At 32.8% G+C, this 20,498-nt stretch overlaps 1 protein-coding gene across 1 annotated transcript in view; it reads right to left on the reverse strand.

Annotated features, from left to right (window-relative positions):
• LOC108904013 (calcium-activated chloride channel regulator 1-like) overlaps positions 1 to 15,284 on the reverse strand; it is a 51,876-nt gene extending 36,592 nt beyond the window's left edge. Inside the window, exon 1 of the mRNA XM_023455209.1 lies at positions 14,805 to 15,284. Coding sequence (XP_023310977.1) covers positions 14,805 to 14,951 — 147 coding nt within the window. The 5' untranslated portion in view covers positions 14,952 to 15,284. The remainder of the gene's footprint in view (positions 1 to 14,804) is intronic.
• Between the last annotated feature and the right edge of the window lie 5,214 nt (positions 15,285 to 20,498).

Genomic DNA, 20,498 nt, shown 5'->3' on the forward strand with positions numbered 1-20,498 from the left:
GGGGGTTGAAGATTTTGCTATGCTTTTTGCGCCAAAAGTTGTCCCCCTCAGAAGCAAACTTTACCTGTTTTTTGGATTTTGCCGAAAAGTTCATTACTACCCTGTAATGCCTTGCGGTACGTTTTCGATGGGCTACCCTGTATGATAGAATACCCGTATATAAGCTGACGTCATGACTTAACTCAACCTTTACAAAGGAGATATTGGTCGGAGTTAAATCGAAAAAATTTACCTCGGCCACTCATTGTCTCTTGAGCTTCAACCCCCCTTGACCTTTAGCAGCCTGCGTCTCCTTTGCCACCCTCAAACCGTTCGGCAAAATTTAAACGACAAACCTTTCAAGTTTTCTTTGATATGTAAAACCCACGACCAAACTGCACCGAAATATGCAAATAACGCCTAAATGGCATTCCCACACGCATAAACCCCCTCCCAAATTTAATTAGAGACCTGTTCCAACAAAGATTAGGGGTGCATATAATATAATGGCCGGGCTATTTAGCGCGCCAATTTAATTGTCCTGTGATAAGGACGAGATGTATGGGGGGGGGTCGGGGCAATTTTGATCGTTGTTTGAATAGTGCGAATAATTAAAACCGGTTCTAAAGCGCCCCCTATATCTTATCCTTGTTTCTAATTTCAAACTGAAGGACGCTTCAGTTGAATCGAGGATCTTATCTGGGGAACATTTCTTTGACTAAATTAACTTTTTTAAACGCATTAGTAGATTATATCAATCGTCTTTTCTGGAGACAGCTAGGCATAGGGGCCAGGATCATCCTGATCCTTGTTTGGATAGTGCAGTAATTGAAGGGGTGTGTGAGGTATGAGGACACCCCCTACGCTTTGTCCTTGGTTTAATTCAAAGTCTCCTTCGAATTTATTTTCATCCAAACGAAGGCTCTTGTCTGGAATTAATTAATGATACGCCTGATTAAATTCAAGGAACATTAATTATACTGATGAAACTTGTCCAATTTATTTCAGGAAAATTCGTATTTTTTAGCTAGCCCCACATTGAGCGCCATAATTTTATGTGAATCAAATTGTCCGAAGTTGATTTTCTCGCTTGAATTTACTAACTCAATATCCATATAACGGTGGCTTTAACTTTACTGTAAAGTATGTATCTCCCATGGATGTGAAATATCCAGCTTTAGCATTGCAAATCGCTGTTTTATCATACCTAATCGGTTTCTTTGAATGCGATGTTCTCGAGATGAGATCGTCGATCTTCGCTGGTACGGAAAGTGGGTTATGTTTAAAGGTCTCGATATGAAAGTTTAATATATGTAAAAGGATGAGCATTGGTATGCAAAACTGAAAAAGACAAACTTTTATTTAGATCATTGATAGTGTTGACGAGAATTTTAAGAAAAGTACCAAAATTTTAGGTATTTTGAAAAATTACTATCGATCTTTTTAGTGTTTTTCTAATAATTTTGTATATTCTCTGTTAGTTAATTGTTTTATTATTTTATATTATTGCAAGTGTTTTTATGCCATGTGGCGAGTTAATATGATATTTCTATGAAAATTATAGCTACATACATTTTTCTAAAACATATTTGTAGCCGATTTATGAAAAAAAATCCAGACGAGGAATTAAATCAAACATACAAGTACTAGACTTTTTGTTTTTTGGGGATGCTTTTCCAGAATTTTTTGGGTTATACCTACCTCAAATTTTCATCTGAGCTAATTTTGACCAAATTGACAAAATAATTCACGATAAACCCAATTGGGACCAAGAATAGCACGAACTGATTAATTTCAGGCAGAAAAGCGGATGGTAACGCAACATTCAGCATCGAACATAGGAGGGGTCACAATTTTTTCCGATATCGTTTCCTGGAATTTCATCACACTGTCCGAAAGTTTCGGATTTTTGCCATTTTTAACCAAATTTTGGACAGCATTCTAGAGATGAAAGTAATAAAAGTATTCAGAAATGAAAGAGGAAGGTTCAGGATTTTTTTCCAGTTTCTTTTATCAATTTAGTCAAATTGGACAAGTCGAAAATTTCAAAAATCGCCCATAAAATTCTGCGAAAATTCCAACATATTTCTTGGACAATTATTTTCTTGGCTTTTGAGATTTTCCGAGGAAATCTGCCTTTTTTGAGTAAAACCGTCGTAAAAATTGATGCCACCATTTTCCGGTTCAGCCGCCATTTTGGTTCTGAATCTTTCTCCCCCCACCACGCTCATCAACGAGATTAGGTATTTTTTATATTGAAGTAAAAGTATTCAACTAGAATATGTGTAAATTTCAGACCTTAATATTAATAAATGAAGTCGTAGCGATTTTTTGAATCGGCTCGTGTTGATCGTAGGAATTTTTTTTTTAAATTTGTAAAAAATATTCAATGTGTCCCAATTATTTTTCAATACTCGCACAATTTGCAGAGGAAAGTACAACTCTTGTCTATCAATTTTAAGAACCAGATGGATCACGAAAGTGCATTACTGTATATGATTTATAGAATTTTTGCAAAAACTATCAAATATTTTGCAATTTTACAAAACTGCACTTATTCTACTTGCCAAGGACTACATAGGTATTCTGAAAGTTTCGTAGAAAAATGTTTTTTCGTTTTAAAGATAGAAGTTTTAAAAAAGTGTAATTTTTAGCCATTGTTTTGCAATAACTAATACATACATTTGTGTATCAATTAACATTGGGCTGGGCTCGAAATTTTTGTTGTAAAAAGTGATACAACTTTTGTATAAAACATTTTTTTTAATGAAAAAAAAACTGTTTTTTTGCCAACTTTGGACGCCATTTCGCAAATGAAGCCCTAACATTCAGCTGGGGTAAAGTAGGTCATTCAGTTCTATGGAATTTTTCCTAATTTTGACGTTTCTTTGTGTACTGAACTAAATTTTGGCAAAAAACGAGGTATTTTCGACAATTTGACTGGCCCATAAGTGAAAATTCCATCGAACAGAAGAAAAAATATTATCAGCAATTCTTGTTTTTAATATTAATAATAAATAGTTTACTTCGAATACAATTTCAAAAGATAATATGCATTATTTTCCATGAATTTCATTACAGTCTTAGTATTATAATGAACTACTTTATTGTATAAAATTATTTTATTATATGCCAGTAGATAAATATTTTTATGTGAAATGTAGCCGTATATTCCGTGCCATATGGGCCTTCCGATCATTAATTTTTTTGCCCATTCGCTTTCCACATTCGACGATTCCGTGTGGGACAGAAATGATCATATAATACCACGGCGGGCCAGAGTTACAAAACCTAATGGCTAATACGAAATTAACCGTTTTCGAGCACAACTCTGAGCCGTGAGAAACTGCTCAGGCCGTCTCGTGACTCCGGAGATTCTTAAGGACCGGAGTGTAAATAAATACGCGCATCTTCCACTCCATCCTCTCTAACCAATTACCGTGCCCAAGGAACCTGTCGTAATGGTAACCTTTGCACCGTTATTAATTTTTTTCTCGGCAAAAGGTCGCGCCTTACCTCTTCGCTTTCGTGTGCGATTGGGACTAGCGCCGTGGAAGCGACGTTAACGAGTCAATTCTGTCTACGGGGCGTTCGGATTTAGCCCAGCTTTAGTGGAAGTGCTGACTAGGGTTCGGATCGTGGCATTTGTAAACCAACAAATTCAGATTAGCGGAAATCGTGTCCGATAAATTTGAGGATGAGTGAAAATAGTGAATATTTAGAAATATATACAGAATGTTTGACTTAAAGGCGCCGAAGTATAACTCAGTTATTTATTTTTGAACACACTGTAAAGAATATACAGGATGTAGGTATCTAAACAAAAACGAAAAAATGTAAGGGGCGATTCTCTAATGAAAATTAGTAGGGGTCTTTGATATACATTTTTTTGAAACTCTCCCCTGAAAAGTTACATCCCTCCAAAAATTAAAAAAAAAAAGTTTTTCTTTTTTATCCTCCATGTCCAACCAATAAAGATTTGTTGGCACACTTAAATATTACAGCAAATTTCATGTATTACCTTTTGAAAAATATTCAGTAAATGAAAACCCAAGTGATTTCTCCAGCAAAGTCGTGAACAATTTTTTTACACAATAAAAACTGCAAAAAATGACATTTTCTTGTTTTTTTTTATAAAATCTCGAAAAATAATTATGGAATCGTCTTACTCTCAATAGGACGTTTGTAAAGAATAAAAAACCTATAAAAAGGTTTTTTGTGCGACCCGATCGGTTCATTTTTTACAGAGAAAATCCGGAAAAACCTCTAAAATAGACCATTTTTCAAAAATTCATAACTACGTCAAAGGACCCCGCAATAATCTTATGGAAATTGGGTTTCTGTCAAATTGTCTGAATTTTTGATATGTTGTAGATTTTGTCATCCTGAACAAAAGTCTCCAAAGTGCCAAAATGAACATTTTGGCAGCTACGGAGCTGCCAAAGCTCCCCTGACCCGTTGCAAAACTATTCATTTTCAATACTATTTACAGATGTCAAAAGCATATTTTAATTATTCTAATATATAGGGTAATGTTTTTGAGGTCACTGGATTCAACCCTCATATCAGATTAGACAAATTGACCGTTGACAGCTGTCAATACACTGTCAACGAAGAATAGAAAAGTAAATATTCTCTTTCACATTGAGAGTTTGGGCTTTTGAGGGAGCTGAATTCAATTCTCATGCGAGATTGGCAAAATTGACAGCTGTCAACTGTCAATTTTTCCAATCTGGCATGAGAATTGAATTCAGCGACCTCAAGAACCCAAACTCTCAATGTCAACAGAGAATATTTACTTTTATATTCCTCATTGACAGTCAATTGAAACCCAATTTCCATAAGATTATTGCGGGGTCCTTTGAAGCTGGTAAAATGACAGATAATAATATATAGTTTAATCGTGCTCAAGATGGTTTCTGTCCGATGCATAGTTTTTGCACAATTGCATTATAAACAAATTAGGGTCTTTTTTGCTCAGGGTGCGATTTATCTAAAATGGTCCGATTTAAATTCTGAAAACGGCATTTTTAGCATATTTCCCATCAAACAGGTGAAAATCGTAGATATACAAATTGGATATTTTGTCGTAGGTATACTTTCAGATGCCGTTGGCTAAAGTCAAAGCCTGAAAGTTTTCTCATTTTTTTAAAAAATTTCGTATGGTTATATAAATACAAATACAAATACATATGGTTGGAAAGAGAAAAAAAATCAATCAAAACATGCAATAAATTTATACAATCCCATTTAAAAGACATTCGTTGACGTCACTACTCATCTACAGTGTGACGAAATAAAAATGATGTGCATCAGTATAAAGAAAATTACATCCAATTTATAAAATATAAATATACTTTATAAGCTGTCCAAAAGTGGGTAACATGTTTCATTGCTAATCAAAAATGGAAAATATAATAGTCCAGTCAATAGAGTTTGTTTTAGGGCAAAAAGATTCTATTAGTTTACTAAGTTCCTCTGCGGAATATTGGTCGCAAACGTGTTATAAACAAAATATCAAAAAAGCAATTCGAGATTAGTTAGGAAACTTTATTTAAACAATGGTCAAAGTTATGGAAAAGTGACTTTTTGACTAGCGTAAAAAAACTGTTATTCATAGCGAAAAAAGGTTTATACAAAAAAGGTAGGTATTAAATAAACTTGTAAAATGAGACAAGTCCGACTAAATTCCGATAATTTGTTTATGCACGAGAGCTCAAAAATGGTCGAAAATTACCGTTTTTTTTTCAATTGCTAATAATTAATGCAATTTTCATCGCAGACACTTGCAATTCAAGATTTTTGAAGCCCATTGCCCCCTTAATAAGTGGTAAAAATTTCAACCCGAAAGCTTTATTAGTTTGACGTTGGCGGAATTTGTTATCTAAGAAGATGCTGTTTTCAATTCATTTTTCCCAAGCTCACAGCAATTATTTTAAAATGAAGTAGTAACCTCTATAGTCTATAGTTTAGTTAATACTATTTTTCTTAGAATTTAAAAAAAAATCGTTGTTATAAGTTGATTAGAAGCTGAGATATTTTTTTTTATTTAATCGCTGTAACGTTAATTATTATTAATATTAAGAGCCGAAATTTGGAGAGAGTATACATTAAGAGCTATATTTTCATGTCCTACATCAACATTAAAATGAATTAAACTATTTAATTGCAAATAAGAAGATAGCGACGATGCGTTCTATTCTATTACTCGGTCTAGCGAACTTTCCATAACTTTGACCATTGTTTAACTAAAGTTTCCCAACTAGACTTGAGTTGCTTTTTTGATATTTTGTTTATAAAACGTTTTTTGAACAATATTCCACAGAAAAACTTCTAATAGTACCTATTTCGTTCTCGAAGCAGGCTTTTTCATGTCTATAATGGCTGTTTAAATCAACATTTTACATACGAATATATCGAATGAGGTTCCTTAAATGGATAACAGGCCGCTTCGACACTTTGCCACCGCGCATCCGACCTTGACGGTTAGATGAAATAAAATGAATTATAGCCGTAGCGTTAAACGATGTTCAAATATCACATGGTCCATTTTAGTTTTGGAACTCTTTGAAATAATTAATAAAAATAAATAAAAAATTAAAATTTAAACACTCTGTATCTCGGAAACGAAGCATATTTCGACCCACAAACACTCTGTATAACAGAAATTATGAAACACTGCTAATATCTTGCAAACTACAAAAAGTAGAACCCAATATGCCTTCATAAAATCAGTTCGGAATCCTGTAATTAGGTTTTGCATCCGTCTGAATCAATTTAATATAGAATTCCTTTTTTAAAAAATTTGTATATCCGTGACGGGAAACTTTAAACTTCTAAGGCCCGTATTTACTATTTTCCGACTTGAAATATATCAAATAGAATATGCAAAAGATAGACTGTTTAATGCTTGAACAAGTGATGAAAACCGTATTTTGTTACTACGTTTAGTTTTGGAGAAATTTGATATTTTCGGGAATGCTGTACATTCCATTTTTTTCCATCAAATAACACAGAAATGATACGTTTTAGATCCACTACCTGTTTATTAAAGTAGGCTTTANTGTTATAAACAAAATATCAAAAAAGCAATTCGAGATTAGTTAGGAAACTTTATTTAAACAATGGTCAAAGTTATGGAAAAGTGACTTTTTGACTAGCGTAAAAAAACTGTTATTCATAGCGAAAAAAGGTTTATACAAAAAAGGTAGGTATTAAATAAACTTGTAAAATGAGACAAGTCCGACTAAATTCCGATAATTTGTTTATGCGCGAGAGCTCAAAAATGGTCGAAAATTACCGTTTTTTTTTCAATTGCTAATAATTAATGCAATTTTCATCGCAGACACTTGCAATTCAAGATTTTTGAAGCCCATTGCCCCCTTAATAAGTGGTAAAAATTTCAACCCGAAAGCTTTATTAGTTTGACGTTGGCGGAATTTGTTATCTAAGAAGATGCTGTTTTCAATTCATTTTTCCCAAGCTCACAGCAATTATTTTAAAATGAAGTAGTAACCTCTATAGTCTATAGTTTAGTTAATACTATTTTTCTTAGAATTTAAAAAAAAATCGTTGTTATAAGTTGATTAGAAGCTGAGATATTTTTTTTTATTTAATCGCTGTAACGTTAATTATTATTAATATTAAGAGCCGAAATTTGGAGAGAGTATACATTAAGAGCTATATTTTCATGTCCTACATCAACATTAAAATGAATTAAACTATTTAATTGCAAATAAGAAGATAGCGACGATGCGTTCTATTCTATTACTCGGTCTAGCGAACTTTCCATAACTTTGACCATTGTTTAACTAAAGTTTCCCAACTAGACTTGAGTTGCTTTTTTGATATTTTGTTTATAAAACGTTTTTTGAACAATATTCCACAGAAAAACTTCTAATAGTACCTATTTCGTTCTCGAAGCAGGCTTTTTCATGTCTATAATGGCTGTTTAAATCAACATTTTACATACGAATATATCGAATGAGGTTCCTTAAATGGATAACAGGCCGCTTCGACACTTTGCCACCGCGCATCCGACCTTGACGGTTAGATGAAATAAAATGAATTATAGCCGTAGCGTTAAACGATGTTCAAATATCACATGGTCCATTTTAGTTTTGGAACTCTTTGAAATAATTAATAAAAATAAATAAAAAATTAAAATTTAAACACTCTGTATCTCGGAAACGAAGCATATTTCGACCCACAAACACTCTGTATAACAGAAATTATGAAACACTGCTAATATCTTGCAAACTACAAAAAGTAGAACCCAATATGCCTTCATAAAATCAGTTCGGAATCCTGTAATTAGGTTTTGCATCCGTCTGAATCAATTTAATATAGAATTCCTTTTTAAAAAAATTAGTACCTATATCCGCGACGGGAAACTTTAAACTTCTAAGGCCCGTATTTACTATTTTCCGACTTGAAATATATCAAATAGAATATGCAAAAGATAGACTGTTTAATGCTTGAACAAGTGATGAAAACCGTATTTTGTTACTACGTTTAGTTTTGGAGAAATTTGATATTTTCGGGAATGCTGTACATTCCATTTTTTTACATCAAATAACACAGAAACGATACGTTTTAGATCCAATACCTGTTTATTAAAGTAGGCTTTAAGTTCATTGAGAAATTAACAGACCTCATATTATTGAATTTTTTTCAATTTAAGACATAAAAACCACCATTAAAGTTTGGCCAAATATTTTAGCTTCGCCCTGTGGCAGAGTTTCATTTAATGTTTCGTGTTTGCTGCAGCATTAGCATACAGAGAAGACCTCGATCGCCATCAGCATTTAAAAACATCTTAAAACGCATAAACATCGCCAGAGACAAACCGCGCTCCGCCACCATCGCCTCGTCTTCACCGCTGACCCCTGACATCGCCGATCGTAACGGTACGGGCCTAGCGTTTGTTTAATTTACCGGCAGAGAAGCGCCGCGGCCTTCTAGACGTTTTCGAAAGCCGCGAATATCGAGAATTCAGCTATCACGACCCCCTTGGGCTTTGTTGCGTCCGAAGATGACGTGAAAGTCCGTTTTAAAATGTAAATGTACGCATAAACCACGTTCCCGAATAGTTTCTAGGCCATCTCGAACCATCAACTAGTCGGAGGAAGTAATGAAGACAATAAAAGCTCGCTTCTCGATTTTTAAACGGTGATTATTATTCAAGAGAAAACTCTAAATAGGCGCGGAACTTCCTCTCCTACGTATGGGCACGTCTTCGATCAAATATTTGACTATCGGGAAACAAAAGATAGGCGAAAACGCTTCCTTCGTTTATCTTGAGCCTCAGCTGTTTACCGGTGAGGTATTTCAAAGCCACGCCAACTATGTGATAAACGCTTGTGTAGTAAAAAATAATCGCCTGTGCGTACTTTAGATAGCCGGGAGGTTCCTGGAACAGTCCGGATTTTTAATGGTGGCTTAGATAATTGTTAAAGTGCTCTTTATCAAAACGGCCGAGAATTTTAAAAGGTTTTTTTGAGCATAACGGAGATATTCATATAAGAGGACAAGTTATTGTTGCTTTATCAATTCTTAATCACAACCGAGGTTATTGTTACAGACAAGACATTTTTTGTACGTCAGCATATCCGTGTTCATACAGGGTGTTCTTGGATATGTGATTTTAATTTTAAGAGGTCACAGCTGGGGCAGAATAAGGAAGAATAGATTCCTGACAGGATGTCAAAGTAAAAATTTTGAATAAAAATTCTTCAAACTTTCAAAAAGTTCTCAATGATTTGCTTTGAAAATTTGGACTCGAGTTACTTTTTATTACAGTGTAGATTTATGTGTAAAACTTTAATAATATCGATTGAAATATTCAAAATATTAACTTTGGCATCCTGTTTCTTCTTTCACCATCAACTTTTGGACTAAGGAAAGTTCGACTACCCCGCATTATTTTGTCGTCAGGAATCTGCTCTTGCTCTGCATCCCATTAATCTTGGGACACCCTGTATAACTGTATAATTATTAATCTTTCGTACTAGGTCCAAGAAATAACTCTTGCTTAAAGAGTTAAAACATTTTATTTAAATATTAAACTTTTCTAGCATATTTGATTCTATCTTATCATTAACAGAACCCAAAAATTTCTTTAATTAAATTAAGTAAATCAAGAGAACGTTTTACTAAACATCTTGCCAAAATGAATAATTAACAGTACAAAGTTTCAAAGTAGCAAAGAATCTTTTGCTTTACATTTAGTTTTTCTTTGTCAGATACGCGAAAACAGAAAAATACATTTCCAGGAGTCATATTATCTAACAAATTTTAGAATTAAACAAAATAATATATTGTTAATCGATTTTAAGTCTTTGTGGTACACATAGGTCGATGGACTTGGAATTTTGGCCACCTAGTAGCATGTTCCAATAATTTTAATAACCAAGATTAACATATGAAACAAGAATAGGTGCTATAAAGTAGTAAATTACCCCTAACATAAATTTAAAGTACCTACTTTTAGATATTAAATTCTTTGAAATATTTACCTAACTGAAGCTAAGTTACAGGTAGATTTGTATTACTGGCGAATAATAGAATATCTCTATAGTCCCTAAGCCGATACTTAGCAAACATTTAATTTATTGTAGGTACAATTTGTGGATTTTGGATTTTCCAGTAATCTGGCCATATTCGAGTTGGTTTGAAACAGATGTGTCGTGGAACGAATAAAATCTGACTTATTTTCTTAAGTTGCTCACATATTAACAGTAGCGAACAACGTAAAGATGTACTTGTACTGAAATCAGTGCTATTATATCTAGTCGGCTGACAACCATAAAAAGTTTTTTAAATATTTTTCCGTGTTTGGAAACCACAATATGCATTAAAAATTATATGCTTTCTAATGTGTACTTGCCTAACTATTCATTATCCTTTGTTCATATTTAAATAATTACAAAATGTTGAAGGTATTGTACAAAAATGTTAATAAGTAAAAGTATGCTTGTATTTGGATCAAACTACGCCTCTTTTTGACTTGTTCTGTCGATTTTATACTGAACATGGCAAACACCACTTAACCCTGTTGAATTTGAACAAAGCCCACATTGTATAAATATTTGCTAACGAGGCAAAAAACTTTACGTTTACTTTTTGAGAAAACATTTCACATACCACATACGTAACTTTTGTATCTCAGTATGCAAATTAACGTTTCTGATATTACACTTTTTGGGTTCAATAACTTCTTATTGAATGGGATAACTAAATCGATCTTAACAATGGAAATTATTAATATTTAAAGCAATTTTATGGTAGTTGCAGGTAGACTGCTATTACTTGCAAACAACAGAATATTTCTATAATCCTTAAACCTATAGGTACTTGCAAATATCCAATTGTTAAGTGTAATTTGGGTTTTTCATTGAACTTGTTTCATTTGAATGGGTTTGAAACATGTGTCATGAAACGAATACAATATTTGACTTGTTTTCTCAAGTTACTGACATATTAACACCAGCAATTTGTTATCGTTATATTTTTTGTTTATAAATGCGTTTGCACTACTCGAGAAAAATAATTATTTTCTGTACTTCTTGAGCATATTTATCTGTACGACTTGTTCTATTGAAAAACATATATCTAGTTGGTTGACAACCATTAAAAAAAGTTTTTTTTTAAATATTTTGTCCATGCCACGTAACGAATCGCAGTATGCATTAAAGCGGATATCCGTTCTAGTGTATACCTAATTATTATCTCTTGTCCACATTTAAATCATCACAACATTTTAGATATCTGTAAAGTAATCCTATACCTAAAAAAAGTTTAAAAAATAAAGTTCGGTTATATTATCAACAAACCTCGTGTATTTGGGCAAAGAAACTCGTTTCGTTTTGAATTTGGATCAAATTATGTTGTCTCAAACGTTGTTTTCGACTTAGCAGCATTAAACAAACCCCAGCACATTGTATAAATATTTGCTAACGAAGCAAAAAATCTATATGTTTACATTTTAAGAAAACGTTTACCCACATTCAGAAGTTTTACAGCTTTGTATACATGTGTAACGTTTGGGATATTTACACTTTTTGGGTTCAGTAACTTCTTATCGAAAAAGATATCCGAACTTTACAGTAGAGTAAAACCCATAATACGTACGTAATCTCAGTTGCTTAACAACATAAATTATTAATATTTAAAGCAATTTTATGGGTAGCTGGTCGACAAAATTGGCACAACTTTATGGTTTAAGGAGTCCTGTTCTGGAACAATGTGGCACACACTTGTGTAAGAATATGTATAAACAATTACATCACCAGACGTAGTTCCTTGGCAAATATTAAGTATTACCAAATATTTAAGTGAAGCCTAGCATGATTTTACGTCGAGTATATCCATTAATCTGCGGAGATTTAGTCAGGACGAAAAAATTGCGTCCATCAAACAAGGCAGTTTAATGAAACAAAGTTTTTCGATTGTTTCAGCAGTGTTCATCACAGCCAACTTAATAAAAAGTCTATTATTAGTTTGGAGTAGTTTTCGATGAGAAAAAGTTATTTAAAGTGTTATATATTGCTTACATTTTTAACGGAAACGGCTGTTCCTAGAGACGTCAATAGGTGTACATTTTATAAGTAGAAAATATAGGGGAAAATATTTTTCTATTCCGAAATGGCATACACCGTGGCATAGACAAGTTGAAGCGATTTAAAAGGATCCTAGTGGTCGCTTGTGGCACCCTCTAGGAGATACAGCCAATAGACCATAAAATTTGAATTTCCTATCCCAAGAAACCTTCGCATACAAAATTTCATGAATTTAACTCAAAGTAGTAGAGAGTTATTAAAGAAAATGTAATTGAGTTTTTTAAATTTAACATCCTGTAAATCCTAAACGAAGCGTTTCCAGACCTAAGTTCATAGGAAATTTTTTACTTAAAATTGAACGTAGAATAACATACTGAAGTATGTACATCTCCTCCTGAAACACCCTGTATATCTGAATTTTTTTTACTATGGCCTAATCCACCAAATATTGCCATTATAGAAACAGAGAAAAACAGTAGGCTACTAATGCATTTTCTAGTAACAATTTGTAACTTATTTATTTAATATGTTCAATGTCCCTTGAGCACAATTATTGATAGAAATATCAGAAGTTGTAGCATTCGGTAAATGTTTGAAGTGCTAGCAGCATGGTGACATATTTCTATAGATGAAATTGATGGTTTATTGGAATTGTCTAGATTAACTGGTATTCCACTTATTTGATTGGAAATATTTAATATTTAGTTGTGTTATTTTCTCTAGTACTAGACTGTTGTTTTGGGTTTGTCAGGATTTTTTGAGAAATGCGAATCTTATTTCATAACCAGTCATTGATATATCCTTCTGCAACTACAGAAGGACACCAATGTTAGTAAATAACTCCCAGAGTTAGCTAGTAGGGTTGCGGAACTATGGCGGAAGCAATGTCCTGTGTGTGTATTGTGTTCAGGCAGGTTAAAAAAGTGGCTGTTTTGCATGGAATTTTGCTAAATACATTTACAATTTATTTTTGTAGGTAGATCTAAGGGAAAACTATTTGTTGTATATTGTAAATAGATTCAATTCATCAACTGTATTGTTTGTGTCTGTAAACGTTCTTGTAATATTATTTTTTGTTTGTGGAACTGTAACAATCAATATGTCTCCTCTGTTATCTGTGTGGGAAAGTTTCATATTCAACAACTTATTTCGACGACAAACTCCGTATAGTCCCATAATAAGATAATCCTATAATGCAATGCTAATNGTAAACGTTCTTGTAATATTATTTTTTGTTTGTGGAACTGTAACAATCAATATGTCTCCTCTGTTATCTGTGTGGGAAAGTTTCATATTCAACAACTTATTTCGACGACAAACTCCGTATAGTCCCATAATAAGAGAATCCTATAATGCAATGCTAATAAAAAAACATAATTAATTCAACTTGGTCTACCTTGATCGTAAGATATTCCGAATCATGAGCTTCTTTAAAAAATTTAATGTATTGTTTACGAGTCAAACTTTTAGACGTTTTGGGCAGGTAATTTACTGAATTTTGTTTAAAAAATGCTCGAACTTTATGAAAATTATCAATATTAATGTTTTCCTTGACTTCAAAAGTGCTTTTCAACATTGAAAATTCAGAGTATAGCGTACCTGCATTTACAATCTTTGATCTTTCTGATAGATAAGCAAGTAGTACATTTTCTGTTAAGTTTTTGGCTTTTTTTATTCCTTTTCCAGTTATTGAACAATTCATAATAGTTTTCGTACCGTTGACTTGACTTTGTAAGTAACAAATTCAGAGAAATTTGCTAGCTTCCTCTTGCAAGTCTGGTGGAGGATTTTGATTCGAAATTTTGGTTTAAACTGACATTGAATGAAGAATTAAATGACAAGCAAAGGTGCTCAGATTGTAAAAAACTACAAAATCGGTCATATCTTTAGGATTCATTTTCATATGCTAGTGGAAAAAATATGTATTTGTCTCTTTGCAGACATTTGCCATTATTTTTAACCAGTAACTGCTACTTTAAAGAGAGGGTGAGGAATCTATAGAAGCTTCTACAGAAGGAAGCAAAGTTTTTTAGCACTTTTATCATATTTGTCTACTAATGTGATGTAACTTTTAAATGGTCATGGTAGTTGTATTAAAGATAAATATTTTATTAACATATTCATGATCGACTTCTTATACAATGTCAAGCGTCACTTTAAGTGTTCTGTTTTTATATCCTTTAAAAAAATTGTCATATGCAAATTGCTTTGATTGGAATTAACAATGACTCTCCTAATATTTGTTAATGATTCACACATCCTTACCTCGATATTTTCTACTATCTTCGTGCACTCTAGTTGAGGAACGGTATCAGCAATTTCGATGACCAAATCCTCGTAGGCCCCGTTCTTCAGTTCCAGGCAACTGCCGGCAACCAAAAGCGTGGCGAAAAATACAATCGTGGACGTCATCGTTAAAGCGCGTTTCTTTACAACAGTCCAAAAATTAAAGTTCAAACTCCTTCCCCACTCTTAGAACTTCATGTCCCTCTCGGAAAAGTCCGAAAATGTCTCGCACACACAAAATCACAACTGCGGGGCCCCACGACACACCTGAAGGCCTATCGATCTAATCCGTCACCAAGGGAACTAAACAAGTGAATAACAACAAACGTCCTGATCGTCCGTTACGGTACGTGAGCAGCTAGCGGCACCGGAAGCGTGCTTTTGCGTCGACTGAACGTACTGGCTTGCTGCGACGGACTGAGCGCTAGCGGACGAAGAAGACTTGGATGGATTCACACCACGAGGCCGTATACTCCCACTCTCGCTGGCTCGCGATGCACTTTAATGCATTTTGCAGTAAACCACCGGGTTTTGTGTAAGTTGGTAGCCGGTGCCCTAGGGGCTTCTATCCCCACCACGTGCGCGCACGGTTGCCTAAGCCCGGGGAAGTCTCCGATGGACTTTAAATATGTGATGAGGTCTACCCGAGGTTCATATCCCTTGCCGCCTTGATTTTGCCCTAATAAAGGAATTGCCATGTTCAACACGTATTTTTCTGCAGCTGTCTCTTATTAACTGGATTATTTTTTTCCCTTATTTCTTGGATACTTTGCCACCTATGAAATAGTTTAAAAAATCAATGAAGTAAACCTTAACACCAATTATTTCGGATAGAACAGATTGATGTAAAACTTGGACTGTAAGTACAAAATAACTCGACAAAAGTTATATAGTGCCGATGAGAGCTTTAGCCCAGGAGGTGGAAGTCACCCCTTCTAGGGGGTGAAAAATAAAATATTGAAAATAACCCCAGAAATCGTTAAAGCAATCAATTTTAAGCAAAAAGTATCCTATCATCATTTTTCGATAAGTCACAGTGTAGAAATTTTATTAGCAGATACCTAATGTTAATTCTGAAAATATTTAGTTCCTGTTCGTTTAGTTGATTACATATTTTATGTTTGTTTTGTTAATTAAAAGACTGTGATTATAAGTAATAATAATTAATGGGAAAAACGTTTCTGTATCTTTAAATTAAAGTTTGTTTTTTTTTCAATATTTCTTCGGTTAGAAAGTTAGATTCCTTATCTACTATTTGTTTAATTAAATGACTGTGTGAATGATTATTATTAATTATTGGAAGGAAGCTAAGATTCAAAAACATTTAAATAAAAAGATATTGAAAATGTTTAATAAAGAGACAATTTAAAGGTTTTCAAGAAAAAGATACTCAGTTTAATTTGGTTTTGTTAGTAGAAGTGGAAACATTTGGAAGTAATTAATAAAAAAGACTGAATAAGTAATAAATGTTGATGATGGTTGTTAAGAATATTAACGAGTAATATTATGACTTTTTTAAGTTTCACAAATTTCTAGAAAATTCGAGAATTCCCGGGAATTTCTAGTCGAAAATTCTCGAATAGCGAGAAAAAAAAATAAGCCGAGAAATAACTAAAACAAATTCTATTTTTCAAGAAAAATGCACTGAACAGTNCTTATATACAACTTACATTTTTTATGTGCTAACAATATATTATACAAGTTTAAGCGGTTTAGAATGCATATTTTTGAAAATATTACGTTTTGATTGAAAACAAAAACTTTTAATTCCAAAAAAAAACATATTTTTGAAAATAACTTTAAAAATAGAAAACATACGAAAAATATTAAAGAGTACAAAAGTTTAGATTTTTCATTTGTGTAGGATAAAAATTAACAGAGATGTCGCTGCTAGAAGTTTGCAGTTGAGGGCGAATGTCATGTTTTTCAAACTCTTTCACGTCAAATATAAAATATTCAATTTTACAGTATCTACTTTTTAGCTGTCGAAATTTTCCATAAAATCGTTTTTTGATAGTCTTAATAGCTTTAAAATTAAGGAAGTTCTCGTTAAAAAACCAACGGTAGGTACCTTACCGCTTCAATTTTCGGAGCATATCGATATTTTAGTTACCTATCCACAACTTTGGAGCATTCAAAAACCTTATTTTCGTTTTTTAATAGTATCTAGCTTATTGTTAGAGATTGACCCAACAAACCTTATATGACTATGCTCGACAGGGAACGTTCTATCCAAATTTGTAGAAATATACAGGGTGTTCCATTTAAATTAACAAAATTAACATCAGCGGCCATTTTGTTTGGATTTCATTTGTTTTTCAACTATCATTTTCGAAAAATTCATAAAAAATTGTGCAACATTTGTATTTCACATTTTTTTATAACTCTTCAAACAAAAAGTTAAAATATAGTGAATCGCCTTGTATATGGAAATGTGTACTCTAGATATTTGCACAAGACTTTATTTTGTGGAGCTGTGTAATCAATACCTTGAAAATTTCGTTGAGAGTTTTTAAGAATATTGAAAGTAAAACAAATTATTATGTCAGACAACGAAGGGAAATAACATCCACAATAAAAATTATATAACTATATTTCTGTATTATCGGAAAAATCAAGAATTAATATGTTTCTTTAGATAAAAAACCTGACGTTTCAAAATTTATTTTTTTCTAAAAGTTTCAATGTTTCCAAGGCGTTTCCTAAGTTCATATGGTCTATAACTGCAGGACACAATTTCTTATGGTCTTTAAAGAAAAAAAATCCTATAAACATGTGGCCGGAAACGCTTAGATTCCGAGATACAGGGTGTTGAAAATTTTTAAAAATATTAATACATATTTGAAATAAATTTGGAACAGTCAATATTAGGTTCGTAAAATTTGGCAGTTATTGTACATTGGTAAAGAGCTACATTTTTAGTATAAAGTCAGTTTTATCTGCCGCCAGTGGCGTAGTTATGCATAAGTCAGTGGACATTTTCTCATAAAATGTAGAACGCCAATAGATTTTTAAAATTTTTTATTATTTTCGGACTCGCCTAACATTATTTTTGATGAAATAATTTTTTTTTAATTTGGTTGTTAGCTCAATAATTTTAAAATAGAGTATAAAATATGAGACCTATTATCAAAATATACCTATGTTTTTTAAAAATGTTTACTTTTACGTTTTCTTAACTTTTATATTTCACTATAATATTTAATGTTGCGACTTAATTTATTATGCAAATTATATTTACATTAGTACATTGAATTCAGATCTGTTTTAAGTACCTTTAACTTTGTTTAATTACTATTTTTAGTGAACCATGGCGAGCGTAAGTGAAATATGGTGGTTTATATGAATAGTAAAATGGTAAATATGTTATTTTATATGCAATTAAAAAGTTACTAAAAACAGTCAACAATACGACACATGTTTTGTCGCAGTATTTTACCTTCGTTATTTATCTCCGTATAAAGTTACACATTGTTTATTCTCAATTTCTCAACATCCTTGGTATTGTAAGCATAGTAATCTTAAACTGTAGTTTTGTTTGAAAACGTGCAACAAAGCCATATATTTNAAACGATATTTATTTAGTCCAAATAAATCCTTTTTTCAGTGTGGCTTAATGCACCAAATATTGCCATTATAGAAACATAGAAAAACAGTAGGCTCCTAACGCATTTTCTAGTAGCAATATGCGAACTTATTTATTTAATAATTAATGTTAATTGTCCCTTGAGCACAATTATTAATAGCCTAATATCAGCATGGCGACTTATTTCTATAGATGAAGTTGATGGTTCATTGGAATTGTCTAGATTAACTGGTATTCCACTTATTTGATCGGAAATATTTAATATTTTAGTTGTGTTATTTTCTCTAGTACTAGACTGTTGTTTTGGGTTTGTCAGGATTTTTTGAGAAATGTGAATCTTATTTCATAACCAGTCGTTGATATATCCTTCTGCAACTACAGAAGAACACCAATGTTAGTAAATAACTCCCAGAGTTAGCTAGTAGGGTTGCGGAACTACGGCGGAAGCAATGTCCTGTGTGTGTATTGTGTTCAGGCAGGTTAAAAAAGTGGCTGTTTTGCTTGGAATTTTGCTAAATACATTTACAATTTATTTTTGTAGGTAGATCTAAGGGAAAACTATTTGTTGTATATTGTAAATACATTCAATTCATCAACTGTATTGTTTGTGTCCGTAAACGTTCTTGTAATATTATTTTTTGTTTGTGGAACTGTAACAATCAATATGTCTCCTCTGTTATCTGTGTGGGAAAGTTTCATATTCAACAACTTATTTCGACGACAAACTCCGTATAGTCCCATAATAAGAGAATCCTATAATGCAATGCTAATAAAAAAACATAATTAATTCAACTTGGTCTACCTTGATCGTAAGATATTCCGAATCATGAGCTTCTTTAAAAAATTTAATGTATTGTTTACGAGTCAAACTTTTAGACGTTTTGGGCAGGTAATTTACTGAATTTTGTTTAAAAAATGCTCGAAAATTATCAATATTAATGTTTTCCTTGACTTCAAAAGTGCTTTTCAACATTGAAAATTCAGAGTATAGCGTACCTGCATTTACAATCTTTGATCTTTCTGATAGATAAGCAAGTAGTACATTTTCTGTTAAGTTTTTGTTTTTTTATTCCTTTTCCAGTTATTGAACAATTCATAATAGTTTTCGTTCCGTTGTCTTGACTTTGTAAGTAACAAATTCAGAGAAATATTGCTAGCAAGTCTGGTGGAGGATTTTGATTCGAAATTTTGGTTTAAATTGACATTGAATGAAAAATTAAATGACAAGCAAAGGTGCTCAGATTGTAAAAAACTACAAAATCGGTCATATCTTTAGGATTCATTTTCATATGCTAGTGGAAAAAATATGTATTTGTCTCTTTGCAGACATTTGCCATTATTTTTAACCAGTAACTGCTACTTTAAAGAGAGGGTGAGGAATCTATAGAAGCTTCTACAGAAGGAAGCAAAGTTTTTTAGCACTTTTATCATATTTGTCTACTAATGTGATGTAACTTTTAAATGGTCATGGTAGTTGTATTAAAGATAAATATTTTATTAACATATTCATGATCGACTTCTTATACAATGTCAAGCGTCACTTTAAGTGTTCTGTTTTTATATCCTTTAAAAAAATTGTCATATGCAAATTGCTTTGATTGGAATTAACAATGACTCTCCTAATATTTGTTAATGATTCACACATCCTTACCTCGATATTTTCTACTATCTTCGTGCACTCTAGTTGAGGAACGGTATCAGCAATTTCGATGACCAAATCCTCGTAGGCCCCGTTCTTCAGTTCCAGGCAACTGCCGGCAACCAAAAGCGTGGCGAAAAATACAATCGTGGACGTCATCGTTAAAGCGCGTTTCTTTACAACAGTCCAAAAATTAAAGTTCAAACTCCTTCCCCACTCTTAGAACTTCATGTCCCTCTCGGAAAAGTCCGAAAATGTCTCGCACACACAAAATCACAACTGCGGGGCCCCACGACACACCTGAAGGCCTATCGATCTAATCCGTCACCAAGGGAACTAAACAAGTGAATAACAACAAACGTCCTGATCGTCCGTTACGGTACGTGAGCAGCTAGCGGCACCGGAAGCGTGCTTTTGCGTCGACTGAACGTACTGGCTTGCTGCGACG

The sequence above is a fragment of the Anoplophora glabripennis genome, unplaced genomic scaffold, assembly GCF_000390285.2.
Source record: "Anoplophora glabripennis isolate ALB-LARVAE unplaced genomic scaffold, Agla_2.0 scaffold237, whole genome shotgun sequence".
NCBI lineage: Eukaryota > Metazoa > Arthropoda > Insecta > Coleoptera > Cerambycidae > Anoplophora > Anoplophora glabripennis.